Here is a 26,722-nt window from a genome sequence, read left to right as displayed (position 1 = left end):
TATAGCCACTCCAGTTTTCTTGTAGTTGCTTTTTGCATGATATAGTCTTTCCACCTTTTTACTTTCAATCTATTTGTATCTTTCAATCTAAAGTGTGTTTCCTGTAGACAGCACTGGGTGCTGGGTTACATCGTATTTTTTATACAGTCTGACAATCTTCCTTTTATATGGATTGTTTAATCCATTAACAATATTATTGATACAACTGGGTTTATGTCTGCCATTTTACTTTTTCGTTTTCTATGTCTTTCCTTCTGTGTGTGTGTGAGGAAGATTGGCCCTGAGCTAACATCTGTGCCAATCTTCCTCTATTTTGTGTATGTGGGACATTGCCACAGCATGGCTTGATGAGCAGTATGTAGGTCCATGCCTGGGATCTGAACCTGCGAACCCTGGGCCGCTGAAGTAGAGCATGCAAACTTAACCACTATGCCATCAGGCCAGCCCCTTCTATGTCTTTTTTGTTCCTCTATTACCTTTATTGCTTTCTTTTGCATTAAGTGAATATTTTCTAGTGTAACATTTTAATTCCTTTAATGATTTTTTTTCACTATACGTTTGAGTTATTTTCTTAGTGTTTGCTCTGAGGCTTACCATATACAGTTTAACTTACCAGAATATACTTTAGACTTATACTAACTTAATTCCGAAAACTCTAGAATCATTACTCCTATATAGCTTTATTCCCTCTTCTCTCTTTTTGTGCCACTGTTGTTATACAAATTATATCTATGTATCTATGTATGCTACCATTCCAACAATGCATTGTTATAATTATCACTTATAGAATTTTATGTCTATTAAAAAAGTTGAGAAAGAAAAAAAACCAAATACATATTTGTAGAGTTTGTTAAATTTCTCTCTTATTTACCATTTTTGGCTTTCTTCATTTGTTCCCTTGGATTTGTGTTCCCATCTAGCATCATGTCCTTACTCTATTACAACTCTGTTCCCATCCACCTGCTTTGTGCTGTTATTGTCAAATATATTACTTTTCTATATGTTGCAGGCCCATTATAATTATATACATATTTTTATACAATTTCTTTTAAAATTAGTTGAGAAGAAAGAAGTAATATGCATTCATACTGTCTTTTATAATTACATAATTATCTTTATTGATGCTCTTTGTGTTTTGTGTGTGTGTGTGTGTATTCAAATTTCCATCTGGGCTGACTTGCTTTCAGCCTGAGAACTTCTTGTAAGGCAGGTCTGTTAGCAATGAATTCTCTCAGGTTTTGTTTATCTGAGAATGTCTTTATTTCCTGTCATTTCTGAAAGACAGATGTGAGACTCTTGGTTGACAGCTTTTTCTTTCAGCATTTTTTATATGTCATCCACTGCCTTCTGGCCTCCACAGTATATGATGAGAAGTCAGCTCTTAGTCTTTTGGCAGCTCCATTATATGTGAGGAATCATTTTTCTCTTTCTGCTTTGAAGATTTTCTCTTGTTTTTCAGAATATTTACTACGATGTATCTGGGTATGAATCTCTACATTTATCCCATTTGGAGTCTTCTGAGCCTCTTGGATGTGTAGATTAATGTTTTTAGTAAATTTGGGAAGTTTTCAGCCATTATTTATTAGAATAATTTTTCTGCTTTGTTCTCTTTCTCCTGTCTTTCTGGCACTCTTAATACATGGTACACTTAAAGTTATCCTAAATTTCTCTGAGTCTCTGTTAATTTTATTAATTCTTTTTTTCTTTCTGTTATTCAGATTGTATAATCTCTATCAATCTATCTTCAAGTTCACTGATTCTCTCTGCTGACAATTCACATCTACTGTTGAGCCCCTTCAATGAATTTTTGGTTATTGTAATTTTCAACTCCAGAATTCCCACTTGGTTCTTTTAATAATTTCTATCTTTTTATTGATATTTTCTATTTAATGAGATATTGTTTTCATACATTCCACTATTTCTTTAATCATAGTTTCCTTTAGTTCTTTGAACATATTCTTACTTTGATGTCTGAAAATGTGACATCTGTTATCTCTCACAGGAAGCAAGTGGAGGGGCTAGCCCCATGGACTAGTGGTTAAGTTAAGCATGCTCTGCTTTGGCGGCCCAGGTTCAGTTCCCAGGTGTGGACCTACACCACTTGTCGGTGGCCATGCTGTGGCGGTGACCCACATACAAAATAGAGAAGGACTGGCACAGATGTTAGCTCAGGGTGAATCCTCCTCAGAAAAAAAGTGTATTACTAAACAACTTTCTGTATCACTGAAATGACTAAACGGTAAACATCAAGGGGATACACAAAAGGCTTGTAAGCTTTATCTACAGTGTCTATAAGAGGACACTCTGAGAAGAGCTAAACACATACCCGAGAGAAGGGATAGAGTAGTGGATTTCCCTGCTCCATTATGTCCTAGAAGAACAGTGATCTGCCCCTCATATAAATTCAAAGACAAGTCTTTCACAGCCATTTTGGTAGTGTTCTGCACTCGGAATTCCTGTGGGGGAAAAACCCACAAATATTAACTTTATGTCTATCACTATCACTTTGGAAGAACAAGCACTCATAATCAACTATCTATAGAAGAAACAATACCACATAATCAATCTCATGAGGAAAAAAATCAAAATGTAAGAAGGATGTAACTGTGAAAAGAAAAAAAATATTTGAAGGCATAACATGAGTTTTAGAATTTCACAGTAAATCTACATATATCCCCTGAGAAATTTCATCCATTCCTGCTTTGTTTCAATTACCATCTTGAAGCTGATAATGCCACAATCTTCTTCAATCAATGCCTTTGTCCTAATTTGGAGAACTGCCAAGTGAAAACCTGGAGAGAACATCTAAAACATATATGTTCTACAGGCATCTCAAATTTCTTATGTGTAGACTAGCAGTGCTTCAGGCTCAAGATGCAAAAATCTGGAAAGAGCATCATTCTCATTTTAGCAAACAAAAAACAAAATAATCTAAAAAATCATAACTTTTTTCAAACTGATCCAAGAGGTGAGATTTCCAGACAACCACCTAGCCTTACATTTAAGGAAGGATATATGCCTTCAAGGAGAGATGGTATATAAATATTTGTTTACCTAGAGCAGATACTATAAAAACTAGTAAGAAGATTTTGGTTAAATTTTTAATTTAGGCTTAAGAAACACAATATTTAAATGGAAGAGTTGGTATTCAAGCCCATTTTATTCAGTCTTAAAGCATGTATTCCTTCCACTACAACCCACTGATGGTGAATAAAGGCAAACATTGTGTAACAGAAAAGAAAATGCTATTTCTTTTTTGCCCTAAATGGCAGTGGGTGTTTTCTCCCTAGGTGTCCTCATCTTATCTTCTCTCTAGACCTAAGCACTAGGCTCATCTAACTGTTTACTTGAAATCTCTACTTGGATGAATGTCGGAAGTTCCAAAAAGGAATTCTTAATTTCCCAAACCTTCACTTAAAAACCAACTAACCAAACAAACCTCAAATTCTCCCCCAATGTCTCCGATATCCATAAATTGCTCCACTAACCACCCATTTGCTCAAGCCACAAAACCAACAGCCACATGAATTTCATTTTTCCCTCAATTACACATCCAAATGATGAGCAAGTATCTTTAGTTCTAACTCCAAAATATATCCTAAATCTCTACACTTCTCTCTCCACAGCCACAAGCGTAGTCCATGCTGACATCATATCTTACCTAACCTACTATAAAAGATTCCAATTTGTCTTCTTTCTCCCGCTCATACTTCTCACAGCAGCCACAGTGGTCTTTTCAAAATATAAATCAGTTCATGTCCCTGTACTTAATAAAGACCTGTAATTATTGCCCAGTATTTTAAAAATGGAATCCAAGCTTTACCATGGCCTACGAGGCCCCCTGCATGATTTGTATTATAACTACATCTCCAAATTCATTTCATATCACTCTGTCTCTCTGCTTCCTTCACTGCAGCTTTGATGTCCTCCATGTTCTTCAACATATGAAGCTCCTTCCCACCTCAGTGTCTACCACATTTTGTGACATAATCTTATTTTCCTAGTGGCCAGAAGTGGGTGTGGGTTGTCTTGTGGGGCAGAGTACACTGCACCATCTTCAAGGAAGGGAAAAAGAAATTACTAACCTCTAATAGGGAGAAGTGAGCCATTTCTGTGGGCTAAGGTTCTAGGAGAAAATGGGACTTGAGATTTCTGAGTTCTAGATGTCTTATCCTATGTCTCAGTGTTCCATTTCTTCCTAATCAAGCCCCCAATCCTGGGATAGCAGACCTGCCTAGATTAGGAATTTAACTGTCTCTAGAGCTCTGCTGTTCTTATGATTATAAGTCTAGGGCTCTGATCTCAGTTTTTTCTGCTCTCTGGTTGCTGGAGATGAAAATCTCTTTATATGCTTCCTGAGAGTTCTACTAGATTTCAGTTAGCCTCTGATGGTTAATAATATACATGCTTTCATTGTCTGTCTCCAGTATATCAGTTCCCCTAAAAAGAGCTATCCAATTCCATGTTTCCTATACTTACTACTTCCCCCATATTTTTCAAATGCTTGATACATGACACCAACTAGTGCATTTCTTTCCCCTGGAATACTATCCCAATCCACGACCTATGAACGTTGTACTGCTACCTTGTACCCGTGTTTAACTGTCATCCTATCATTTGCTTTCTCAATTCACTTGGGTACCAAAAATCACTAATTAGGTTCCCTGGGAGGTAAACTCTAGGACAGAAGTTAGCATCCAGGAAGTTTATATAAGATGGAAATTAGCAGGCAGGAGTGTTCTTGGGATCAACACTTGTGTGGGGAAGGGAAGGATACAGATTTGGGAGAGAGAATAGTTGGGCTGCATTACAGTAACAACAAGGTCAACCTCACAAGGAAATGGGCCTGATTTCCTGTGAGGTGACTCTGTTCAGCTGAGGTTACTACTGGAGAGGGTGGCCAAGCCACAATGGCCATTTTTTCAGAGAGGCTTCATTGAATAATCTACCTGAAATGTTTCTCCTCCCTACCCTACCCCTTAATTACTACATCATCACCCTGTTTATTTTCCTAATGGCATTCACTGTGTACTTAATCTATATTATAGGTTACTAATATTCACAAAAATGTTTATGTGAATGGATTTCCTGAGCACTTCAGGAAAAAGACTGAGTTTTGCATTTGGGTTGACATATAACAAAAATAGAGACAGCAAGTAGCATACTGGAGGCAGAGAGGACCACAAGAGTATAAACACAACCAAAATTAGCTGAATTTGCATGGAGGGCTTTGGGTTTCCCGAAGCTGTTCAGTTAGGAGCCCAAATCAAGTTTAGGTAGACCTTTAAGAGGCAAGGGAATTCCAGCAAATATTTAGGTTACTCGAATACTACATGCCCGCAGTTGATCCAGGTAGACTGAGAGATCCAAAAGTCCGCCCTTGATGAATGCCTTGAGAGAGACTAGAAATAGACAAATGCAAAACATCTGTGAACAGAAATTAATGTTCACATACTCAAATCAAGCTCCACTAGACTGTACTTTTTTTAAATGACAGCATTTGTAGAAGACACCATCATAGTTTATAGAATACCTGATTCTATTCTGGAGGAAGGAGAAAGATGTGACTTTTTACTATATACTGTATAAACTTCATTTTTCTCTTTCTCAAATGAAGGAAACAGGATGGCCATGAAATCTTATTAGCATGTGATCTTATTCTTGGTACTTCCAGTAATAAACATTTACAATGAACTGTAAACTAAACTTCAGTTCCATCAAGAAAAAGAGATCTGTGAAACAATACCTTGCACAAATGTTTGACCCGGATACCTGCCACCAAATCAGTAGGTTCAGCTTCAAAATACTTGCTTTCAATTATCTCATAAAATTGCCTTGTTTCATTTTTTTTCTCAGGTATTTCCCCAAACCAGTGAGAGCGCTAAAAAGGGAATAAAAATGTAATCACTGCAATGGCACTGAAAAATGAAGCATTAGAAAATACATTAGCCTCTTCCCTTTGGTATTGAGATGGATTGTCAAAAATTTCTTGGGATTAAATTTTGGAGCCAATTGGCTATAATTTGAACCCCCAAGGCACAAAAGAAGACTATCTAAATCCTAACTGTCCAAGAAGGACAAAAGAAAATCACTCCCAAATGAGGTCATGGCAACAAGTATTGTATCACTCTCTGTCAGATCTTCTTCTCTTAGTAATACATAAGCCAATGATAATAAGGAAAAGATTGAGAATGGAGGGCAAGATGTATGTGCTCCTTATTTTACTATGGTTCTGACTCTAAGAAATCTGGGCTAACCAAAGAAATAAATCAGGTAGTGAGTGCCTAGATATGGAACATAACTAAACCTCTTCTTGTTAGCATCCAAAGACCCATCCTATATTAATTTCTTTATGCTGGAGTTCAATCCTTTAGAAACACTTGCCTGCAAAAGTGATGGGTTACTCACAATTTGTAAAGTTTGGGGGTTCAGGCCATGAACTACAGATTGTTTACATTTATAAATATTGTAGTCTCTAAAGTATATTTAAAAAAGGGCTAATGAATTACTATGGCTAGAGATTAGAATGATTCTTTCACCTGACCTATTGACTCAATTATAGACAATGCAAAATTAACTCATCATGGCTTTTATAGAAATTACAAAACAGGTTCATAAGGACTGTGGCCTCTCTCAATAACAGAAGCATTACAACTCACCAACAAGAAAAAGTTCCATGGCTTGGGCACACCATACTCTCCTGGAAAGACAGCTTCTATATACCAGGCCACAAGGCCATACAAGAAAGCATCAACTAAAAACATTCCCAGGACATGCGCAAAGACAAAGTTGTCCATTTCAGTTGGTGAGAAGATGTTACTCCATTTAATTCCAATGCCTAAGAGATAACAGGAGACATTTAATTTAGGTACCTACTGAGACTGAAACAGAGTTATCCATCTGCATCATAATTAAAGAATGAAAACAATGCACATTAATATTCTCCAGAGATTCTTACTACAGTTAGCTACTTTTTATACCATTAGAATTTAGGATATCCAAGTAAGTAATCATGTAAGATGCTTTCCACTATGCCACAAAGAAACAATCAGTAATGAGTGAAACAAAAATAAAACATACTAAAAAGTTAGGAAAATCGCAGACCTATGGGTCAAGATGGTGGCTCCTCTCTCCAACCCTCTTTGTGCTAAATGTTCACTGAAATATATAATTTTAGAAAAACATAATCATTGAAAAGTAGGGGTGGATGCTAACTACAGAACAAAAGACTAGAAGGGTTTTTGCATAGATACTGCACTGATGGAAAAGGAAGAAGGAAATTAGTAAAAGTAGACCTGTGTTGCTTCCTTCCCTACCTCTAAACAGCATGTGGCAACTCCAAAAGAAATAGGGAGAGACCCTAACAGACTTGAATAAATTTATGGAGAGAATGTGAAAGCACTCATGTACTATACATGGTGGTATTAAACTAGTATAATTTTTTGAAGGACAGTTTAGCAATACCAATCAACATTAAACTGAATACCTATGAAAACATGGCAAAATCTACAAGGTAAATACTCACTGTCCATTTCTGCCTTAACTAGGAATTTAGTTCCCAGTGCCATTGCAACATTTGAGCTGAGACAAGAAGCCAGCTTCTGGGTGAGTGTCATGTGTGCATAGTTTGAAGAGACCCTGGTAGCTGGAAAGTAGGTGGCAAGATAAATGAAACCTCCAACAGGAACAGCAAAATGTACTGCAAATATGAAGGAAATTATAATGTCAATTTAAGCAATCTGAAAAAACCTAAAATACAAATATATTTGTCTTATTATAAGAGTGTACTAAAATAAGCACATTGAGAACAGAAATTTGCCTGTTTTGTTCACTGTTGTTTCCCCAGCACATTATACAATGCTTGGCACTTAGTAAGTGCTCAAAAGTATTTTTTGAATGAATAAAAGGTAGAAATTAAACATCTGAAGAACTAACTTTTCTGGTATTTACCATTCTATATGCAATAACTATGAACATTACAGCTTTTAATGGAAAATTTACGTATTTATTATCACTTAGCATAAAAAATCGTAAATGTAAATACTACTATTGGCATAATCGAAAATACCTAGATTGTGTTTCCAGACACCATGAGATTCAGTCTATGTCATGATACTGGGGGAAAAGAAGGATATCTGAATAAACACAGAAATACAAAGTTGGTGCCAAAGAGCCAAGTATAGTTTAGAGTATGAAGAATTCCAAAAATGTGACTCTGATAAAACATTGAAAAGAAAATTCTTGTTAAGAGACCAAGTAACCTCATCAGGAGTTAAAATTCAGCATCCGAATAAAAATTGGATATTATGAAGTAAAACATATTATCCCATGATTAGGAGTGATTCTTGCTTTCCCTCTTTACCTCACTCCACATACTTCATCCACCAACTACAACATTTTTGTTCTACGCATTAATCAATGTCTGTTCTTTTTCACAACTAAGATTTTAAAGATGATGAGAGGAGACAAACTGGAGACAGCAAAGGCAATATATTAGATGTACTTAATAACATAGCATCGAAATATATAAGGCAAAAAATAACAGAACTTCTAGGATAAATATATAAATCTATAATCATAGTGGGGAAACTTAAATATACTTCTCTCAGTAATTGATGGAGTAAGTAGAAAAAAATCAATAAGGATGTAGAAAAGTGAACAACATGATTACCAAACTTGGCCTAATGAAAATACATTATCAACTACCCCAAACAACTTCATAATATACATTTTTCCAAACATAGATGGAATATTTATTTTTAAAAAACTGGACATTAACTAGGCCATAAAGTAAATCTCAACAAATTTCAAAAGAATTAAATTAAGTTAGCAGTAAACAGCCAAAAGATATCTACAAAAACAGAATATGTTGTGAAATTAACATACAATTTTGAATAATTCTGAAGTTAAGAAATCATAAGGACAATTATAAAATATTTTAATAAAACAACAGAAAAAAGCTTACTTATCAATATTTGTGTCATGCAGTCAAATCAGTACTAAGAGGGAAATGTCTAGCCTTAAATTCATTTGTTTAAAGAAATAAGCCAAACATTCATTACCAGAAGTTAGAAAAAATATCAGTAAACACAAAGTTTATGGAATGGAATAATAAAGATAAAAGCAGAAATTAATGAATTATAAAACAAACATATAGTTATGAGAATCAACAAAGCCAAAAGTTGATTCTCTGAAAAGACTAATAATGCTAATAAATCTGTTATAAAACTGATCAAGGAAAAGAAAGAGAAGACACCAAAAACCAGTAAAAGGAATAAAAGAAGATATATTATGACAGATATTTACAGACATTAAAAACATAAGAAAACCATATTAAATTTATGATATTGCACCAATAAATTTGAAAACTAACTAAAAATACAAATTAAAGAAAACACAACTTACCAAAACTGAAAGAACTAGAAAATCTGACAGTCCTATAGCCATTAAAGAAATTGAATAAATAATTAAAACCCTTCCCAACAGCTTTTTCAGCAACTTCTAGCAGATATTCAAAGAAGAAATCATTAGAATACTGCACTAAATTTTCCAGAGAGACAGAGACACAGAAAAAGAGGATATATTTCCCAAGTAAACATAGAAGACTATGATAACTTGAAATGAAAATCAAACAAAGACAGTATGAAAAAAGGAAATTATAGGGCAATTTCACTCTTGAACATATAGGTAAAAATCTTAAACCAAATATTAGCAAAATGAATCTAGCATGTATACAAAAGAAAACATACCCTAATAAATTTAAATTCATTCCAAGAATACAATATTGGTATATTTAAAAATCAGCTTATATAATTACATCAATAATTGATTAAAGAAATATAATTTTACCACCTCAATAAATACAAATAAAAATGCTGAATAAAATTCAACATCCTTATCTAAGATAAAATTCTTAAACAGTAAGGGAAAAGAGTCTCTTTAACCTGATAAATGATATATACTTTAAAAGTTTCCAGCTAACATCATACACTAAAAAGTTCTTCTGGACACCATTTCCAAAGTGGGTATGTGTGGGGTTTCCCCCACTCCACCAAGGAAGTCTCCAGGACAACAGCTGGATGGCCTACAATTGAACTCAATTCGGACGCTATCTACCCTGAGAGAGCATCAGATTCCACAGTTTAAGGATTCAGTCCTACAAGACTGCCCCACCCACCTCCCAAATTCAGATGCCAATCACAAGTCCAGGTTATCACCCATGCTTCTGTTGACTTGCTATAGATCACAGATTCCAAGGACCTCCTCCTTGGATTTGACTAGTTTGCTAGGGCAGCTCACAGAACCCAAAGAAACATTTTACATACAAAACTACCAGTTTATTATAAAAGGATTTAACTCAGGAACAGCAAGTTAGAAGAGGTGCATAGGGCAAGGTATGGGGAAAGGGTGTGGAGCTTCCATGGCCTATCTGAATGCACCACTCTCCTCAAATCTCTACGTGTTCACCAACTGGGAAGCTCTCCAAACCCATCCTTTTGGGTTTTTATGGAGGCTACACAAAACAGGCACGATTGATTAAATCATTAGCCATTGGTGATTGATTCAACCTCCAGCCCCTCTCCTCTCCCAGGAGATCAAGGGGGTTGGACTGAAAGTTCCAACCTTCTAATCATGTGATTGGCTCCTCTAGCAACCAGCCCCCATCTTTAGATGCTTTCCAAAAGCCACCTCATTAACATAAAAAAAGACAACTTTGTTGCTCTCATTAGTTACAAAATTCCAAAGATTTTAGGAGCTATGTGTCAGGAAAGGGGACAATGATTAAGCTGGCAAAATAAACTTAATCGGCTTAAGCTGGCTGTTAGAATCAGCTGTTTTGGAGCTCTGGAATCTAATTTTTAAAAACTACAATGACCAGGAAAAGCCTTAATAAAGAAAGAAGCTGCCAAATTTCAGTAAGAGAACTTTGTGGCATTTTTTCTTAACTGTCTGACATAATTGACTCCCCAGCTCAGTGGCGGCCATGGGGATGGTGGTTTACATTCCTGACATGACTTGCTGCTGCCAGAGGGGACAATACAGACCTGATTCTTCAACAAGAGTGGCTGGCTGTTTTGATTTCCCTGGTGGCTCCCTGAGAGATCCCTGAACTTTGACTTTGTATCCGGGGACTTGACATTGTTTCACCCACCTCAGAACTTTCTCAGAGCAGCTTCAGCTTCCCAGTCAGTGTTTATTGAAAGCATTTAAAGGCAGATATACTTTCCACAGCTGCCTGCTGCAAAGGATAACAATGGGGCTAGCAGCAGATAGACCAAAAAGCCTAGGAAAGAAGAGGCTAGGGAAAGAAATACATGGAAGAATAAGAGGGTTGAAAAACTTCCATACATACTGGAGAATCTAGAAGGCCACACACATGCCCATGGTTGGACAGTGCTCAAAAATGACCTAAGAGTCATGAGCATCATGGGGATATGAATTATTCCCTTTGTCATTTGCCTCTAAGTTACAATCAATTGGAAAGCCATTGACCAGCAGAGGATTCTTTACACAGCACAACAGGACACATAAGAGATCCATGCATCTATACATCTGAAGTACGTACGGACCCCCAAGAGGCAGTGAAACTAGGAGAGCAGCCCCACCCCCACCCCCACAGCTGGCAGCAGTGATCCAGGGCACAGACCTTCATGCCAGCATGTGCACCTGTGAGTGGTCGCTGTGGGAGCAGAAATAGCAGGCACTGCGGCCCGTGCAACTACAAGCAGGCACAGTATGGGCAGAACAAACAGACATGGATCAGTGGATCCAGTGCACACCCCCTCCTCCTCACCCGGCAGTGGCCAGGTCTTTCCAACGGTGGGGATAGTATACAAAACTCATATTTTCCCAGACGGGGAGGGGTGCCCTGACCTGAGGTTTCAAAACACACCAGCTAACGCCAGAGACTAGAGGCCGCATGAGCAAACAGCAACAACCACCTCTCCCTGCTTAGCCCCTGCTCCCCCCAAGAAGTGGGAGGTGGAACCTGTGACCAGAGGCTTCAGGAATCACAGCAGAACTGGTGACCCAGCCCCCAGTGGCAGAAACCCTGACAGCAGCTCCACCAGCAGTGGAGGGTGCATACAAGTCCCCAGGTCCCTGGGACCCTGGCAGTGACAGTGACACCCGTGAACCCAGCACCCTCAGCAGTGGTGCAGCCAGCACCCCTAGACAACCAAGGAGCACCAATGCAGGTGGTGCACAGGGCAGCAGAATCTGAGCCCATGGAGAGCCAGTGGAGGAACACAAGACCCAGGCAATCCTAAAAGTAGCAAAAGTGTTTGTAGTCTGGTGACACTGGTGGTGACACCTGAGACTGCAGCAACATCATAAGCAGCAAGGTATCAGCAACCTCAGAGGCACAAGCAGAACAAGGAGGGCACTGACGATGCCTCTAGTAGAAACAGTGGAGGGCGGAAAGTGCAGGCTCTCAAACACAACAAAAAGCAGCTCAGAACCAAAGTAATCAAGGCCTTACCCAAATAAGACAGGTGGTTACTACCACAAATGTACCAGCAGAGGATCAATTCATCAAATACCATAAGAACTAGAGTAACACGTCAGAATAAGAAGAGAGTGACAACTCTCCAGAAAACAAACTTGAAGTCACAGATTATAATCTGACAGAGAATTCAAAATACCTGTCATAAAGAAACTCAATGAGTTCCAAGAAATTCAGAGCAACAGTTCAATAAGCTCAGGAATAAGATTAATGAACAGAAAGAGTACTTCACCAAAGAGATTGAAACTCTAAAAAAAACCAAATAGAAATTCTAGAGATCAAGAACACAATTAATGAGATGAAAAAAATAACATAGAAAGCATTAAAAACAGAGCAGACCATATAGAGGAGAGAATTAATGAGCTTGAAGACAGAAACCTAGAAATGATTCAGGTGGAAAAGAGAAAACTAAGATTTTTGAAAAATGGAAAAATTCTTTGAGAAATATCTGACTCATTGAGGAAAAAAACATAAGGATATAGGTATCCCAGAAGGAGAAGAGAGGGAGAAAGGAGCAGAGACCTTATTCAAAGAAATAATACCTGAGAACTTCTCAAACCTGTGGAAGGAACTGGATATACAAGTACATGAAGCTAACAGAATTTCTAATTATCTCAACACAAAAAAACCTCAAAAGGCATATAATATTAAAACTGTCAAAAGTGAATGACAAAGAAAAAATATTAAAAGAAGCCAGAGAGAAGAAAAATAACTTACAAAGGAACCCCCATTAGGCTTTCAGTGGATTTCTCAGCAGAAACTCTACAGGCTATGAGAGAGTGGAATGATATATTCAAAATATGGAAAAACAAGAGATATCAGCCAAGAATACTCTACTCAGAAAAGTTACCCTTCAGATGTGAAGGAGAAATAAAAGCTTTCCCAGAGAAACAAAAGCTGAGGCACTTCACTGCCACTAGACCTGCCTTACAAGAAATTTGGAAAGGATCTCTCCTACAAGAAACAAAAAGGCAAAGGTTTACAAAGCTTTGAGCAAGGTGATAAACAGATAGAATCAGAAAATCAGAACTCTATATCAGAATAGGTTAGTAAACACTTAATTATGAAGGCTAAAGGGAAAGAAAGCATCAAAAATAACTATAACCACTTCAATTTGATCACAAACTCACAAGACAAAAGAGAATAATTTGTCACAACAAAAACATAGAAGGGGAAGAGAAAAAGGATGGAACTTGCATAGACTAATGGAGATAAGATGCCAGCAGCAGAAAAAAGTCTATCTCACCTATGAGATCTTTTATACAAATCTCATGGTACCCACAAAACAAAAAATCAAAGCAGAGTCACAAAGCACGAATAAAGAGAAAACTGAGAAAAACATCACAGAAAACCGCCAAAGAGAAATGGCAGACAGAAATACAAGGAAAAAGAAACAACAGAAATATAGAACAACCAGGAAAAAAAACACGCAAAATGGCACTATTAAGCCCTAAATATCAATAATCACTCTAAATGTAAATGGATTGAATTCACCAATCAACAGACACAGAATGGTTGGATGAATTAAAAAACAAGACCCATCTCTGTCTCTATGTGCTTGTCTGTTGTTGTTATTATCTACTGCTTAATGAGGGAAATCATACGGTATTTGACCTTCTCCCTCTGACTTATTTTACTTTGCATAATACCCTCAACGTCCATCCATGTTGTCACAAATGGCTGGATTTCATCGTTTCTTATGGCTGAGTAGTATTCCATTGTGTATATATACCACATCTTCTTTATCCATTCGTCCCTTGATGGGCACTTAGGTTGGCTCCAAGTCTTGGCTATTGTGAATAACGCTGCAATGAACACAGGGGTGCATGTATCTTTACGCATTGGTGTTTTCACGTTCTTTGGATAAATACCCAGCAGTGGAATACACCTGAAACTTATACAATGTTATAAACCAATGTTACTGCAATAAACAAAAAATTTAAAAAAATAAAAATAAAAAAATAAAAAACAAGACCCAGTAATACATTGCCTCCAGGAAAAACATCTCAGCTCTAAAGTCAAACATAGGCTCAGAGTGAAGGGATGGAAGATGATACTCAAAGCAAATGGCAGGCAAAAGAAAGCAGGTGTAGCCATATATACAGCAGACGAAACAGACTTCAAGACAAAAAAGATAACAAGAGACAAAGATGGACCCATTATATAATGATAAAAAGGACATTCTACCAAGAAGACATAACTTATTAATATATAAGCATCTAACATAGGACCACCAAAGTATATAAAGCAGCTATTAACAGACCTAAAGGGAGAAACTGACAGCAACACAATAATATTAGGGGACTTTAACACCCCACTGACATCAATGGAGAGATCATCCAGACAGAAAGTCAACAAGGAAACGGTGGCCTTAAATGAAACACTAGACCAGAGGGACTTAATAGATATATATAGAACATTCCATCCAAATACAGAATATGCATTTTTCTCAAGTGCACATGGAACATTCTCAAAGGTGGACCATATGTTGAGAAACAAAGCAAGCCTCAATAAATTTAAGAAAATTTAAATCACATCAAGCATCCTTCCCAACCACAATTGTATGGAACTAGAAATCAACTACAAGAAGAAAGCTGGAAAAGTCACAAATATGTGGAGACTAAACAGCAAGCTACTGAACAACTACTCTATCAATGAAGAAATTACAGGAGAAATTAAAAAATACCTGGAGACAAATGAAAATGAAAACTCTACATACCCAAACTTATGAGATGCAGCAAAAGCAATACTAAGAGGGAATTTTAAAGCATTACAGGCCTACCTCCAGAAACAAGAAAAATCTCAAATAAACAAGCTTACACTATACCTAAAAGAACTAGAAGAAGAAGAACAAAGAAAGCCCAAAGTCAGTAGAAAAATGTAAATAATAAAAATCAGAGCAGAAATAAATAAACAGAGACTAAAAAAACAACAAAAAGGATCAACAAAACTAAGAGCTGGTTCTTTGAAAAGACAAACAAAATTGACAAGCCCTTAGCCAGACTTACCGAGGAAAAAAGAGAGAAGGCCCAAATAAACAAAATCAGAAATGAAAGAGGAGAAATTACAACAGATACCACAGAAATACAAAGGATAAGAGAACACTATGAAAAGCTATATACCAACAAATTGGATAACTTAGAAGAAATGGATAAATTCTTATAATCAGACAAGCTCCTAAAACTGAATTGAGAAGAAATACAGAATCTGAATAGACCAATCACAAGTAAAGAGATTTAAATGGTAACCAAGAACCTCCCCCAAAACAAAAGTCCAGGAACAGATGGCTCCTCTGGTGAATTCTACCAAACATTCAAAGAAGACTTAATACCCATCCTTCTCAAACTCTTACAAAAAACTGAAGAGGATGGGATGCTTCCTAACTCATTTTATGAGGCCAACATTACCCTGATATCAAAACCAGATAAGAACAGCACAAAAAAGGAAAATTACAGGCCAACATCACTGATGAATATTTATACAAAAATCCTCAACAAAATATTAGAAATCAAATACAACAATATATTAAAAGGATCATACACCACGACCAAGTGGGATTTATTCCAGGGATGCAGGGATGACTCAACATCTGCAAATCAATCAACGTCATACACCACATTAACAAATTGAAGAATAAAAATCACATGTTCTCAGTAGATGCAGAGAAACCATTTGACAAGATCCAACATCCACTTATGATAAAAACTCTAAATAAAACGGGTGTAGAAGGAAACTACCCCAACATAATAAAGGCCATATATGACCAACCCAAAGCCAATATCATACTCAATGGTGAAAAACTGAAAAGTATTCCTCTAAGAAGAGGATCAAGACAAGGAAGCGCACTCTCACCAGTCTTATTCAACATAGTCCTGGAAGTTTTAGCCAGAGCAATTAGGCAAGAGAAAGAAATAAAAGGGATCCAAATTGAAAAGGAAGAAGTAAAGCTCTCACTATTTGTGTATGACATGATTCTATATTTAAAAAAATTCCTAAAGAATCCACCAAAAAACTATTAAGATATAATTAATGAACACAGTAAATTTTCAGGGTATAAAATCAACATATAAAATCAGTTGCATTTCTGTACACTAATAATGAACTAGCAGAAAGAGAAATCAAGAATACAATCCCATTTACAATTACAAAAAAGAATAAAATACCTAGTTATAAATTTGACCAAGGAGGCAAAAGACCTATATGCTGAAAACTATAAGACATCACTGAAGGAAATCGAAGAAGACATAAAGAAATGGAAAGACATCCCATGCTCACGGATTGGAAGAATAAACATAGCGAAGATGCCCATACTACCTAAAGCAATCCATAGATTCAATGCAATCCCAATCAGAATCTCAATGACATTCTTCACGGAAATAGAACAAAGAATCCTAAAATTTATATGGAACAAAAAAGACCTAGAATAGCAAAAGCAATCTTGAGAAAAAAGAAGAAAGTTGGAGGTATCACACTCTCTGAATTAAAAATATACTAAAGACAGCTGTAATAATCAAGACAGCATGGTACTAGAACAAAAACAGACACACAGATCAATGGAACATAACTGAGAGCCCAGAAATAAAACCATACATCTGTGGACAGCTAATTTCAACAAAGGAGCCAAGAACATACAATGGAGAAAGAAAGTCTCTCTAATAAATGATGCTGGGAAAACTCGACGGCCACGTGCAAAAGAAGGAAAGTAGACCATTATCTTACACCATATACAAAAAATACGAATGTAAGACCTGAAACCATAAAACTCTCAGAAAAAAATATAGGCAGTACACTCTTTTACAACGGTCTTGGCAGTATCTTTTCAAATACCATGTCTACTTAGGCAAGGGAAAGAAAAGAAAAAATAAACAAAAGGACTACATCAAACTAAAAAGCTTCTGCACAGCAAAGGAAACTATCAACAAAACAAAAAGCCAAGCCGCCAACTGGGAGAAAATATTTGTAAGTCAGATATCCAACAAGGGGTTCATTTCCAAAATATTTAAAAAACTCATAGAACTCAACAACAAAAAAAATGAACAACCCAATGAAAACAATGGCAGAGGATATGAACAGACATTTTTCTGAAGAAGATATACAGATGGCCAGCAGGCACATGAAAACATGTTCAACATCACTAATTACTAGGGAAATGCAAATCAAAACTATAATGACATATCACCTCATACCTTTCACAATGGCTATTATTAAAAAGACAAGGAATAACAAGTGTTAGGGAATATATGGAGTAAAGGGAACCCTCATACACTGCTGGTGGGAATGCAAACTGGTGCAGCCACTATGGAAAACAGTATGGAGATTCCTCAAAAAATTAAATACAGAAATACCATATGATCCAGTTATTCCACTTCTGAGTATTTATCAAAAGAACATGAAATCAATAATTCAAAAAGGTATATGCACCCCTATATTCATTGCAGCATTATTCACAATAGCCAAGACATGGAAGCAACCCAAGTGCCCATCAACGGATGAATGGATAAAGAAGATGTGGTATATACAGATATATATATATGTGTGTGTGTGTGTGTGTGTATATTATATACACACACACAAAATGGAATATTACTCAGCCATAAAAAAGCAAAATTGTGCTATTTAGGACAATATGGATGGACCTTGAGGGTATTACGCTGAGTGAAATAAGTTAGACAGAGAAAGACAAATACTGTATGATTTCACTCATATGTGGAAAATAAACAAAAAACACATAGATAAGGAGAACTGATTGGTGGTTACTAGAGGGGAAGTGGGTGAGAGGAGGGCAAAAGGGGTAAAGGGGCACATACATATAGTGATGGATAGAAATGAGACTATTGGTGGTGAACACAATGCAATCTATACAGAAACTGAAATATAATAATGTATACCTGAAATTTACATAATATTATAAGCCAGTATGATCTCAATAAAATAATTTTTAAAAAATGACCTAAGACCCTACTCTTTAACCTTGGGGTAAGTAACATTTAGGCTCTGTACAAGCAGGAAACAAAGGCTAAAGCCTAATTATAAATGGCCTGGATAAGCATTGAAGGAGCGCCCAACACAGAGCCAATGAGGGAGTACATTTTTTTTTGGATCTAGGAATTTAAAGAAATCTCTGTCAAATCACTAGCTGACTACTAAGCTAATAGAGCAGAGACTTCAGTGACCACATACCAAAAACAATACAGTCTTTGTGAAAATAGTTTAGAAAATTCACTAAATAAATAACTACAATCCACAACAACCAACAACCATGGGGATGGGGGAGATTCTGATTTCCAGAGTTATCACATTATATTATTCAAAATGTTCAAGTTTTCAACAAAAAATTATGAGGAATGCAAATAAGAAGAGAGTATGGTCCATTCACAAGAAAATACATACATAAACTGTCCCTGAGGAAGCCCAGAGATTGGACTTATTAAACAAAGATTTAAATCAAGTTTTTTTTTTTGAGGAAGATTGGCCCTGAGCTAACATCTGTCACCCATCTTCTTTTTCTTTTTTCTCTCCAAAGCCCCAGTACATAGTTGTATATCCTAGTTGTAGGTCCTTCTAGTTCTTCTATGTGGGACAGCCCCTCAGCATGGCTTGATGAGTGGTGAGTAGGTCCGCGTCCAGGATCCGAACCAGTGAACTCCAGGCCACCAAAGTGGAATGCACAAACTTAATCACTATGCAAGTGGGCTGGCCCCTCAAGTGTCTTAAATATGTTCAAAGACCTAAAGGAAATCATTAGCAAAGAGCTAAAGGAAACAGAATTACATTTCATGAGCTAGAGAACACTAATACAGTGATAGAAATTATAAAAAGAAACCAAATAGAAATTTTGGGGCTGAAAACACAATAATTGAAATGAAAAATTCACTAGCGGGGTTCAATAGCATATTTCAGCGTGCAGAAGGAAAAAATCAGCTAACTTGAAGATATGACAATTGATATTATATAATTTGAAGAGCAGAAAGAAAAAAGAATGAAGAAAAATTAACTGAGCCTAAGAGACCTGTGGGACACCATCAAGGGTACCAACAAATTCAGAATTGGAGTCACAGAAGTTGAGGAGAGAGAAAGGGTCAGAGAGATTATTTGAAGGAATAATGGCTGAAAACTTCCCAAATTTGATGAAAGACATGAATGAACACATCTAAAAAGGTCAACAAACTCCAAGTAGGATAAAAATCAGAGAACTACACTGAGACACATTAAAATAAAGATGTTACAAGACAAAGACAAAAAGAGAATCTTGAAAACAGCAAGTGAGAAGCATTTCATAATGTATAAGATTAAAAGCCAATTTCTTGTCAGAAACGTGAAAGCCAAAAGGTAGTAAGAGATGACATTTTTAAAGTATTAAAAGTAAAAACAAACAACCCCCCCCCCCCGCCGTTAACCAAGAATTCTATATGCGTCAAAACTATCATTCAACAAAAGCTGAGAGAATTTGTTGCTAGTAGACATGTCCTGCAAGGTAGTTCTTCCAGCTGAATGAAAGGATATTAAATAGTAACTTAAAGCCACATGAAGAAATAAAGAACTCCTGTGAAGGTAACTGTATAGGTAAATTTAAAAGCCAGAATTATGGTATTTTTTGGTTTGTAACTCCTCTTCTGCTTTTCATATGATTTAAAAGATAAATGCATGAAAATAATTCTAAACATATGTTAATAGGTATACAAATGATGATGATGTAATTTGTGAAAATACCAACATAAAGGGGGGATGGAGCTTAATAGGAGCAGAGTTTTACATACTATTGAAGCTAAATTGGTAAAATTAAAATTAAATTGTTTAAAATGCTACTTGTAATCTCCAAATTATCCCCTAAGAAAATAACTGGAAAATATACAGAAAAGGAAATGAGAAGGGAATCAAAATTAAGGATATAAGGAACAAAAAAGGTATAACATATAGAAAACAAATACCAAAATGACATATGTAAGAGCTTCATCAGCAGTAACTACTTTAAATGTAAATGGATTAAACTCTCTATTTAAAAAGTGAAGGTGGCAGAAGGGATTTTTAAAAAAATGATCCGAAGATACAAATTGGTTGAAAGTGTAAGGTTATAAAAAGATATTCTATGCAGAGAGTAACCAAAAGAGAGCTGGATTAATATCAGGCAAAATAGACTATAAGTAAAAAATTGCTACAAGAGACAAACAGGGACATCATATATTGATAAAAATGTCAATCCATCAAAAAAGATGTAACAATTAAAAACATATATTTACCTTAATAACAGAATCCCAAAATATATGGAACAAAAATTGACAGATTGAAGAGAGAAACAGAAAGCTCTACAATAACAGCTGGAGACTGCACTACTCTGTTTTCAATAATGGAGAGAACAACTAGACATAAGATCAATAAGTAAAGAGAGGATTTGAACAGCACTGTAAACTAACGTTACCTAACAGACATATACAGAACAGTACATCTGAAAAGACCAGAACATACATTCTTTTTAAGTGCACAGGGAACATTCCACAGGATAGACCATATGTTAGGCCACAAAATAATTCTCAATAAATATAAAAAGATTTAAATAATACAAAGTATATTTTCTGACCACAATGGAATGAAGAAATCAGTTGGAAAATTCACAAATATGTAGAAATTAAACAAAAAGCTCGTAAGCAAGCAATGGGTCAAAGAAGAAATTACAAAGAAAACTAGAAAATATTTAAAGATGAATGAAATAAGAACACAACACACCAAAACTTATGGGACACAGTGAAAGCAATGATGAGTGAAATTTATAACTTAAAGAAAAAGAAGAAAGATCTCAAATCATAACCTAATTTTATACCTTAAGGAACAGGAGAAAGAGAAGCAAGCTAAATCTAAATCTTGCAGCAAGGAAGGAAATACTAATGATTAGAGATAAACAAAAGAGCATAGGAAAACAATGAGACAATCAAGAAAACCAAAAGTTTGTTCTTTGAAATGATCAACAAAATCAATAAACTTTTAGATACTCTGCTGAAGAAAAAAGACAGAAGACTCAAATTACTAAAATCAGAAAGAAAATGGGAACTTTTATAATGACTTGAAAGTAATAAAAATGATTATAAGGGAATAATATAAATTACTGCACACCAACAAATTATACAACACAGACGCAATGGATAAATTCTTTGAAATTCACAAACTGTCAAAACTGACTCAAGAAAATACAGAAAATATGAATAGAACTATACAAGTAAGGACATTGAATTAATATCAAAAACTTTCCAATAAAGAAAAGCCTAGTACCAGATGGCTTGTCTGATAAATTCTACCAAAATTTAGGGACTAATTAATGCTAATCCCTCTCAAACTTTCCAAAATATAGAGAGGACGGAACATTTCATAATTCATTCTGTGAGGCCAGAATAACCCAGATACCAGTGTCAGAGAAAGACAACACAAGAAAATAAAACGTGTGAATATAGATAAAAAATCATGAACAAAATACTAGCAAACTGAATACAGCAGCATGTTAAAAGGATTCTACACCATGACCAAATGGGATTTATCCCAGGAAGGCAAAGACATCAACATATAAAAATCAATCAATGGAGGTAAGAATGAAGGTAAAAAAACATGATCATCTCAATTTGTGCATAAAACACATTTGACAAATCCCTATATCCTTTCACGATAAAAAACAAAAAACAAAACTCACCAAACTAGGAATAGAAGGAAACTTCCTCAAGATGATAAAGGGCATTATGAAAACTCCACAGCTACCATCATACTTAATGGTTAAAGACTGAAACTTTTCCCCATAAGATCAGGAACAAGACAAGGGCATCTGTTTTCACCATTTCTATTCAACATTGCAGTAGAAGTTCTAGCCACACCAATTAGGCAAGAAAAAGAAATAAAAGGCATCCAAATTGGAGAGGAAGAAATAAACTTATTTTTACTTTTTCTATTCACAGATGATATGACCTTATATGTCAAAAATCCTAAAAAATCTACAAAAAATCTATTAAAACTAACAAAGAAATTTAGCAGTGTTGCAGGGTATAAGAGCAATGCACAAAAATCGGCTGAATTTTTACTAGCAATGAACAATCTAAAAATGAAATTTGAAAAGAAATTCCATTTGTAAGAGCACGAAATAGAATAAAATAGTTAGGAATATATTAAACCAAGGAGTTTCAAGAAGAGTACATGGAAAACTACACAACATTACTCAATGAAATTAAAGAATACCTTAAGTAAATGGAAATATATCTCGTGTTCATGAATTAGAAGACTTAACATTATTAAGATGGCAATACTCACCAAAGTGCTTTACAGATTCATTGCAATCTCTATCAAAATTCCAATGGCTTTTTTTGCAGAAATAGAAAAGCCAATCCTAAAACTCATGTGGAATTGCACAGGACCCAAAACAGTCAAAACAAAGAAAATTGGAGGGCTCACACTTTCCATTTTCAACATTTACTGCAAAGCTACAGTAATCAAAAGAGTGTGTTACTGATATAACAACAGACATATAAGCCAATGGAATAGATTTGAGAGTCTGGAAATAAAGGACTTATGCCATATGTCATATATACATATGTCATCATTTGATTTTTGACAATGGTGCCAAGACCATTCAATGGGGGAAAGAACAGTCTCTTTGACAAATGGCACTGGGACAGGTGGATAACTCAAAGCAAAAGTATGAACTGGAACCCTTATTTCACACCATATGTAAACATTAAAAGTGGATCAAAGACATAAATTTAATAGCTAAAACTATAAAACTCTTAGAAGAAAATGTACATGTTTCCTTCATGACCTTGGGGTTGGCAAATGGGTTCCTAGCTATGACACCAAAAGTACACACAACACACAAAAAAATAGGTAAATTGGAGTTCATCAAAATTAAGAACTTCTGTGAATCCAAGGACACTATTAAGAGAGTGATACGGCATTCTGAAAATCATATATCTGATAAGGGTTTAGTATCAAGAATATATAAAGAACTTTCATAACACACCAACAAAAAGACAAACGATCCAACTAAAAAATGGTCAAAGGACTTGAACAGATAGTACTCCAAAGAAGATATACAAATGACTAACAAGCACATGAAAAGGTGCTCAACATCATTAGTCATTAGGGAAATGCAAATCAAAATCAAAATGAGATATCACTTTACACCCATTTGGTTGGCTCTAATAAAAAATGCAATGCATCAAGGTGTAGCAAGGATGTGAAGAAACTGTACCCTCAGTCATTGCTAGTGGGAATGTAAAATGTTGCAGCAACGGTAGAAAACAGCTTAGTGGTTCCTCAAAAAAGTTAAGAAAAATTACCATATGATCAAACAATTCCACTCCTAGGTTTATACTCAAAATAATCGAAAGCATATGCTCAAACAAAAATTTGTCCACAAATGTTCGTAGGAGCACTACTCACAATAGCCAAAGGGGTAAACAATCCAAATGCCCCATCAATGAATGACTGGATGAGCAAAATGTGATATATCCAGTCAATGGAATATTAGTCATAATAAGGAGTGAAGTACTGATACATGTTACAACATGGGTAAATCTTGAAAACATAATGCTAAGTAACAGAAGTCAGACACAAAATGTCACATATTATATGATTTCACTTATATGAAATATATAGATAGGCAAATCCATAAAAACAGAGAGCAGATTAGTTATTGCCAGGGGCTGAGGGGATGGTGGGATGGGAGTACTGCTTAACAGACATGTGGTTTTCTTTTGGAGTGATGAAAATGTTTTGGAATTAAATAGTGGTGATGGTTGGACGACACTGGGAATGTACTTAATGCTACCACATTACATACTTTAAAACAGCTAAAACGGTAATTTTTATGTTATGCGTACTTACTACTATTAAAAAAAAACTTGCCATTTAATTTCAGGAACAAGACAAGGAAGCCTATATTACTTCCTTTTACTATATATTGGAGGATCTAGCCAGTGTAGCAGGGTAAGATAAAAGAAAATAAGACAAAACGAACGAAGAAAAAAAGTAACATTTCAACTTATTCTCACCTCATGTAAATGTATATATAGAATTTCTAAAGGAATCTACAGCCATTACAAATAATTAGATAGTTTAATAAATTGCCAATGAAGGTCAACATTTAAAGTCAATTTAAATACATCACAAGCAGTTGAAAATGTAACCTTAAAAATATTTCATTTATAATAGTAAAAAATTCAAACATCCAGGAAGAGATCTGTCAAACATTCATGGGAAAAATATAAAACTTTAGGCAAAAGTATTAAAAAAGACCTAATCAAAAGGAGATATATATCATGTTCTTGAGTAGGATGATTCAAAATTATAAAGATGTCAGTTCTACACACAATGATGTATAGCTTTAACATTTAATATTTAAATGATAATCCAAAGAACATTTTTCATGAAATATAACATACCTATTCTAAAATGTAAACAGAGAAGCAAAGGGCCAAAAATAGCAAAAGACATACTTGAAGAAAAAGAATAAATTGGCTGTCATTCCCTACCAGGTGAGAAGATTTATCATGAAGCTGTATTAATTAAAACCCTGTGAATATACTTTAAATATAAAGAAATAGTGAAAGGACAGCCCCCAACTAAATGCACACATAAATGGGACCTTGACTTATAACAGAGTAGGTATTGCAAAGCAGTGAGGAAAAGGTGAACTATTTATCAAATATTGCTGGGATGATTGCCTATACATTCACAAAAAAATCAATTTGCTACATTATACCACACACAAAAAAATCAATCCCCATATAGAACATAGGAAGATAACTTTATGACCTTGGAGTAGGAAACAATTTTTTATGGAAATATTTAATATGACATACTATGAAAGAAAAGATTGGTAAATTATACTACATTAAGATTAGTAACTATTAAAATACACCATAAAAAAAGCTAAAAGCTCCAAACTGCGAGAAGTTTTGCAACACATTTGCAACTAGGAAAAAGTATGTAGCAAGAATACATAAAGAACTCTTGCAAATCAATAATTATAAAAGATCAGAAGGCATTAACAGATTTTATAGAAGAGGACACACATATGACTCATATTAATAACACATACTCAGCTTTATTAGTAATTGCAAAAATGCAGATTTAAATTGCCATTACATTACATTTCATATCTCTAATGTAGCACAAGTTAAATTTTAAACAATACTAAATTTTAGCAAGGACATAGAGTAACGGGAATTTTCACCTTCTTCCAGGGGGACTATAAATGCACAGAACCACTTTGGAAGTATTTGACACAGTCAGCTTGGACATTCACAAACCCTATGACCCAGCAATTCCATTTCTAAGTATGTACCATAGTAAAAGTCTTACACATATGTACCAGAAGACATATAAAAAAATGTTCATAATATCTAGTCTGCCACAATGCCAGAACCAGAAAATATTAGCATTTGTTTTGCACCTATCTTACTTTTGTCTTTGGCATATCACATTCTGCCTCACGCTGACACAATACTTTTTACCCCCCAAGTTGTTTTTTTGGCTGCTTGTAGGTCATATGTATGATCCTCTGCCTTGTGAGATCCTTGCCTTGTGAGAACCCATCAACTAATAATACCCATGATAATGTACAGAGAAAAATAAAAATAAAATGAAATAGTTATTTGGTTATGCTTGCTATTGGTATGTGAGCCCTCAAAAGACAAAGAAGCAAGTTTTATTTGCCTTTGTATATTAGATACTGTGCTAGCACAAAGATTTGAATGAATGAATGAATGAATGAATGAATGGATACTTGCATCCATTGACTTGACTTCCTATTCCAATCCTCCAGTCCTTCAAAAACATTTAAAAACTATCCTCTACAGGAGGTGTTCTTAGGTTTATCTCAACCTCAGTCTGAAATTGGTATACTTTAATCCTTTTTTCATGTGTACACTATGCTCCATTAATTTTCATTGCTCTCTGCATGTCCTGTCAAATCATTTTTTGTGCCTATGGTATTCATGCCCGCAGGGTCAATGTCAGCTCTATGGGGGCAGGCACTGTATTTCAAATACAGAGGAGACACACAATAAGGATCTATTAATTAAGTGCAAGGATCTTTTCTTTTAGTCAAGAAATTTTGCTGTTTTCTTCCTCTTCACATACTCCAGTATCATCATCAGCTACTGGCAGACTTTAGTCCCTCCAATAGATTATACAGAAGCCATCTCAATCTCAATCCTTCCTGGTAGATGGTCACACAGATACCAT

General features: G+C 35.3%; 1 protein-coding gene across 1 annotated transcript in view; it reads right to left on the bottom strand.

The window, feature by feature from the left end:
- Positions 1–26,722, bottom strand: part of LOC131422010 (phospholipid-transporting ATPase ABCA3-like) — a 162,918-nt gene that overhangs the window by 80,028 nt on the left and 56,168 nt on the right. The window contains exons 9-12 of the mRNA XM_058568869.1: positions 7,526–7,699; positions 6,660–6,838; positions 5,747–5,881; positions 2,327–2,456 (exon numbers count right to left, since the gene is read on the bottom strand). Coding sequence (XP_058424852.1) covers positions 2,327–2,456; positions 5,747–5,881; positions 6,660–6,838; positions 7,526–7,699 — 618 coding nt within the window. The remainder of the gene's footprint in view (positions 1–2,326; positions 2,457–5,746; positions 5,882–6,659; positions 6,839–7,525; positions 7,700–26,722) is intronic.

Source organism: Diceros bicornis, chromosome 26, assembly GCF_020826845.1.
Source record: "Diceros bicornis minor isolate mBicDic1 chromosome 26, mDicBic1.mat.cur, whole genome shotgun sequence".
In the NCBI taxonomy this organism is placed as follows: Eukaryota; Metazoa; Chordata; class Mammalia; order Perissodactyla; family Rhinocerotidae; genus Diceros; species Diceros bicornis.
The sequence above is the reverse complement of the archived record's forward strand: the minus strand, read 5'-3'. Positions and strand labels throughout refer to the sequence as shown.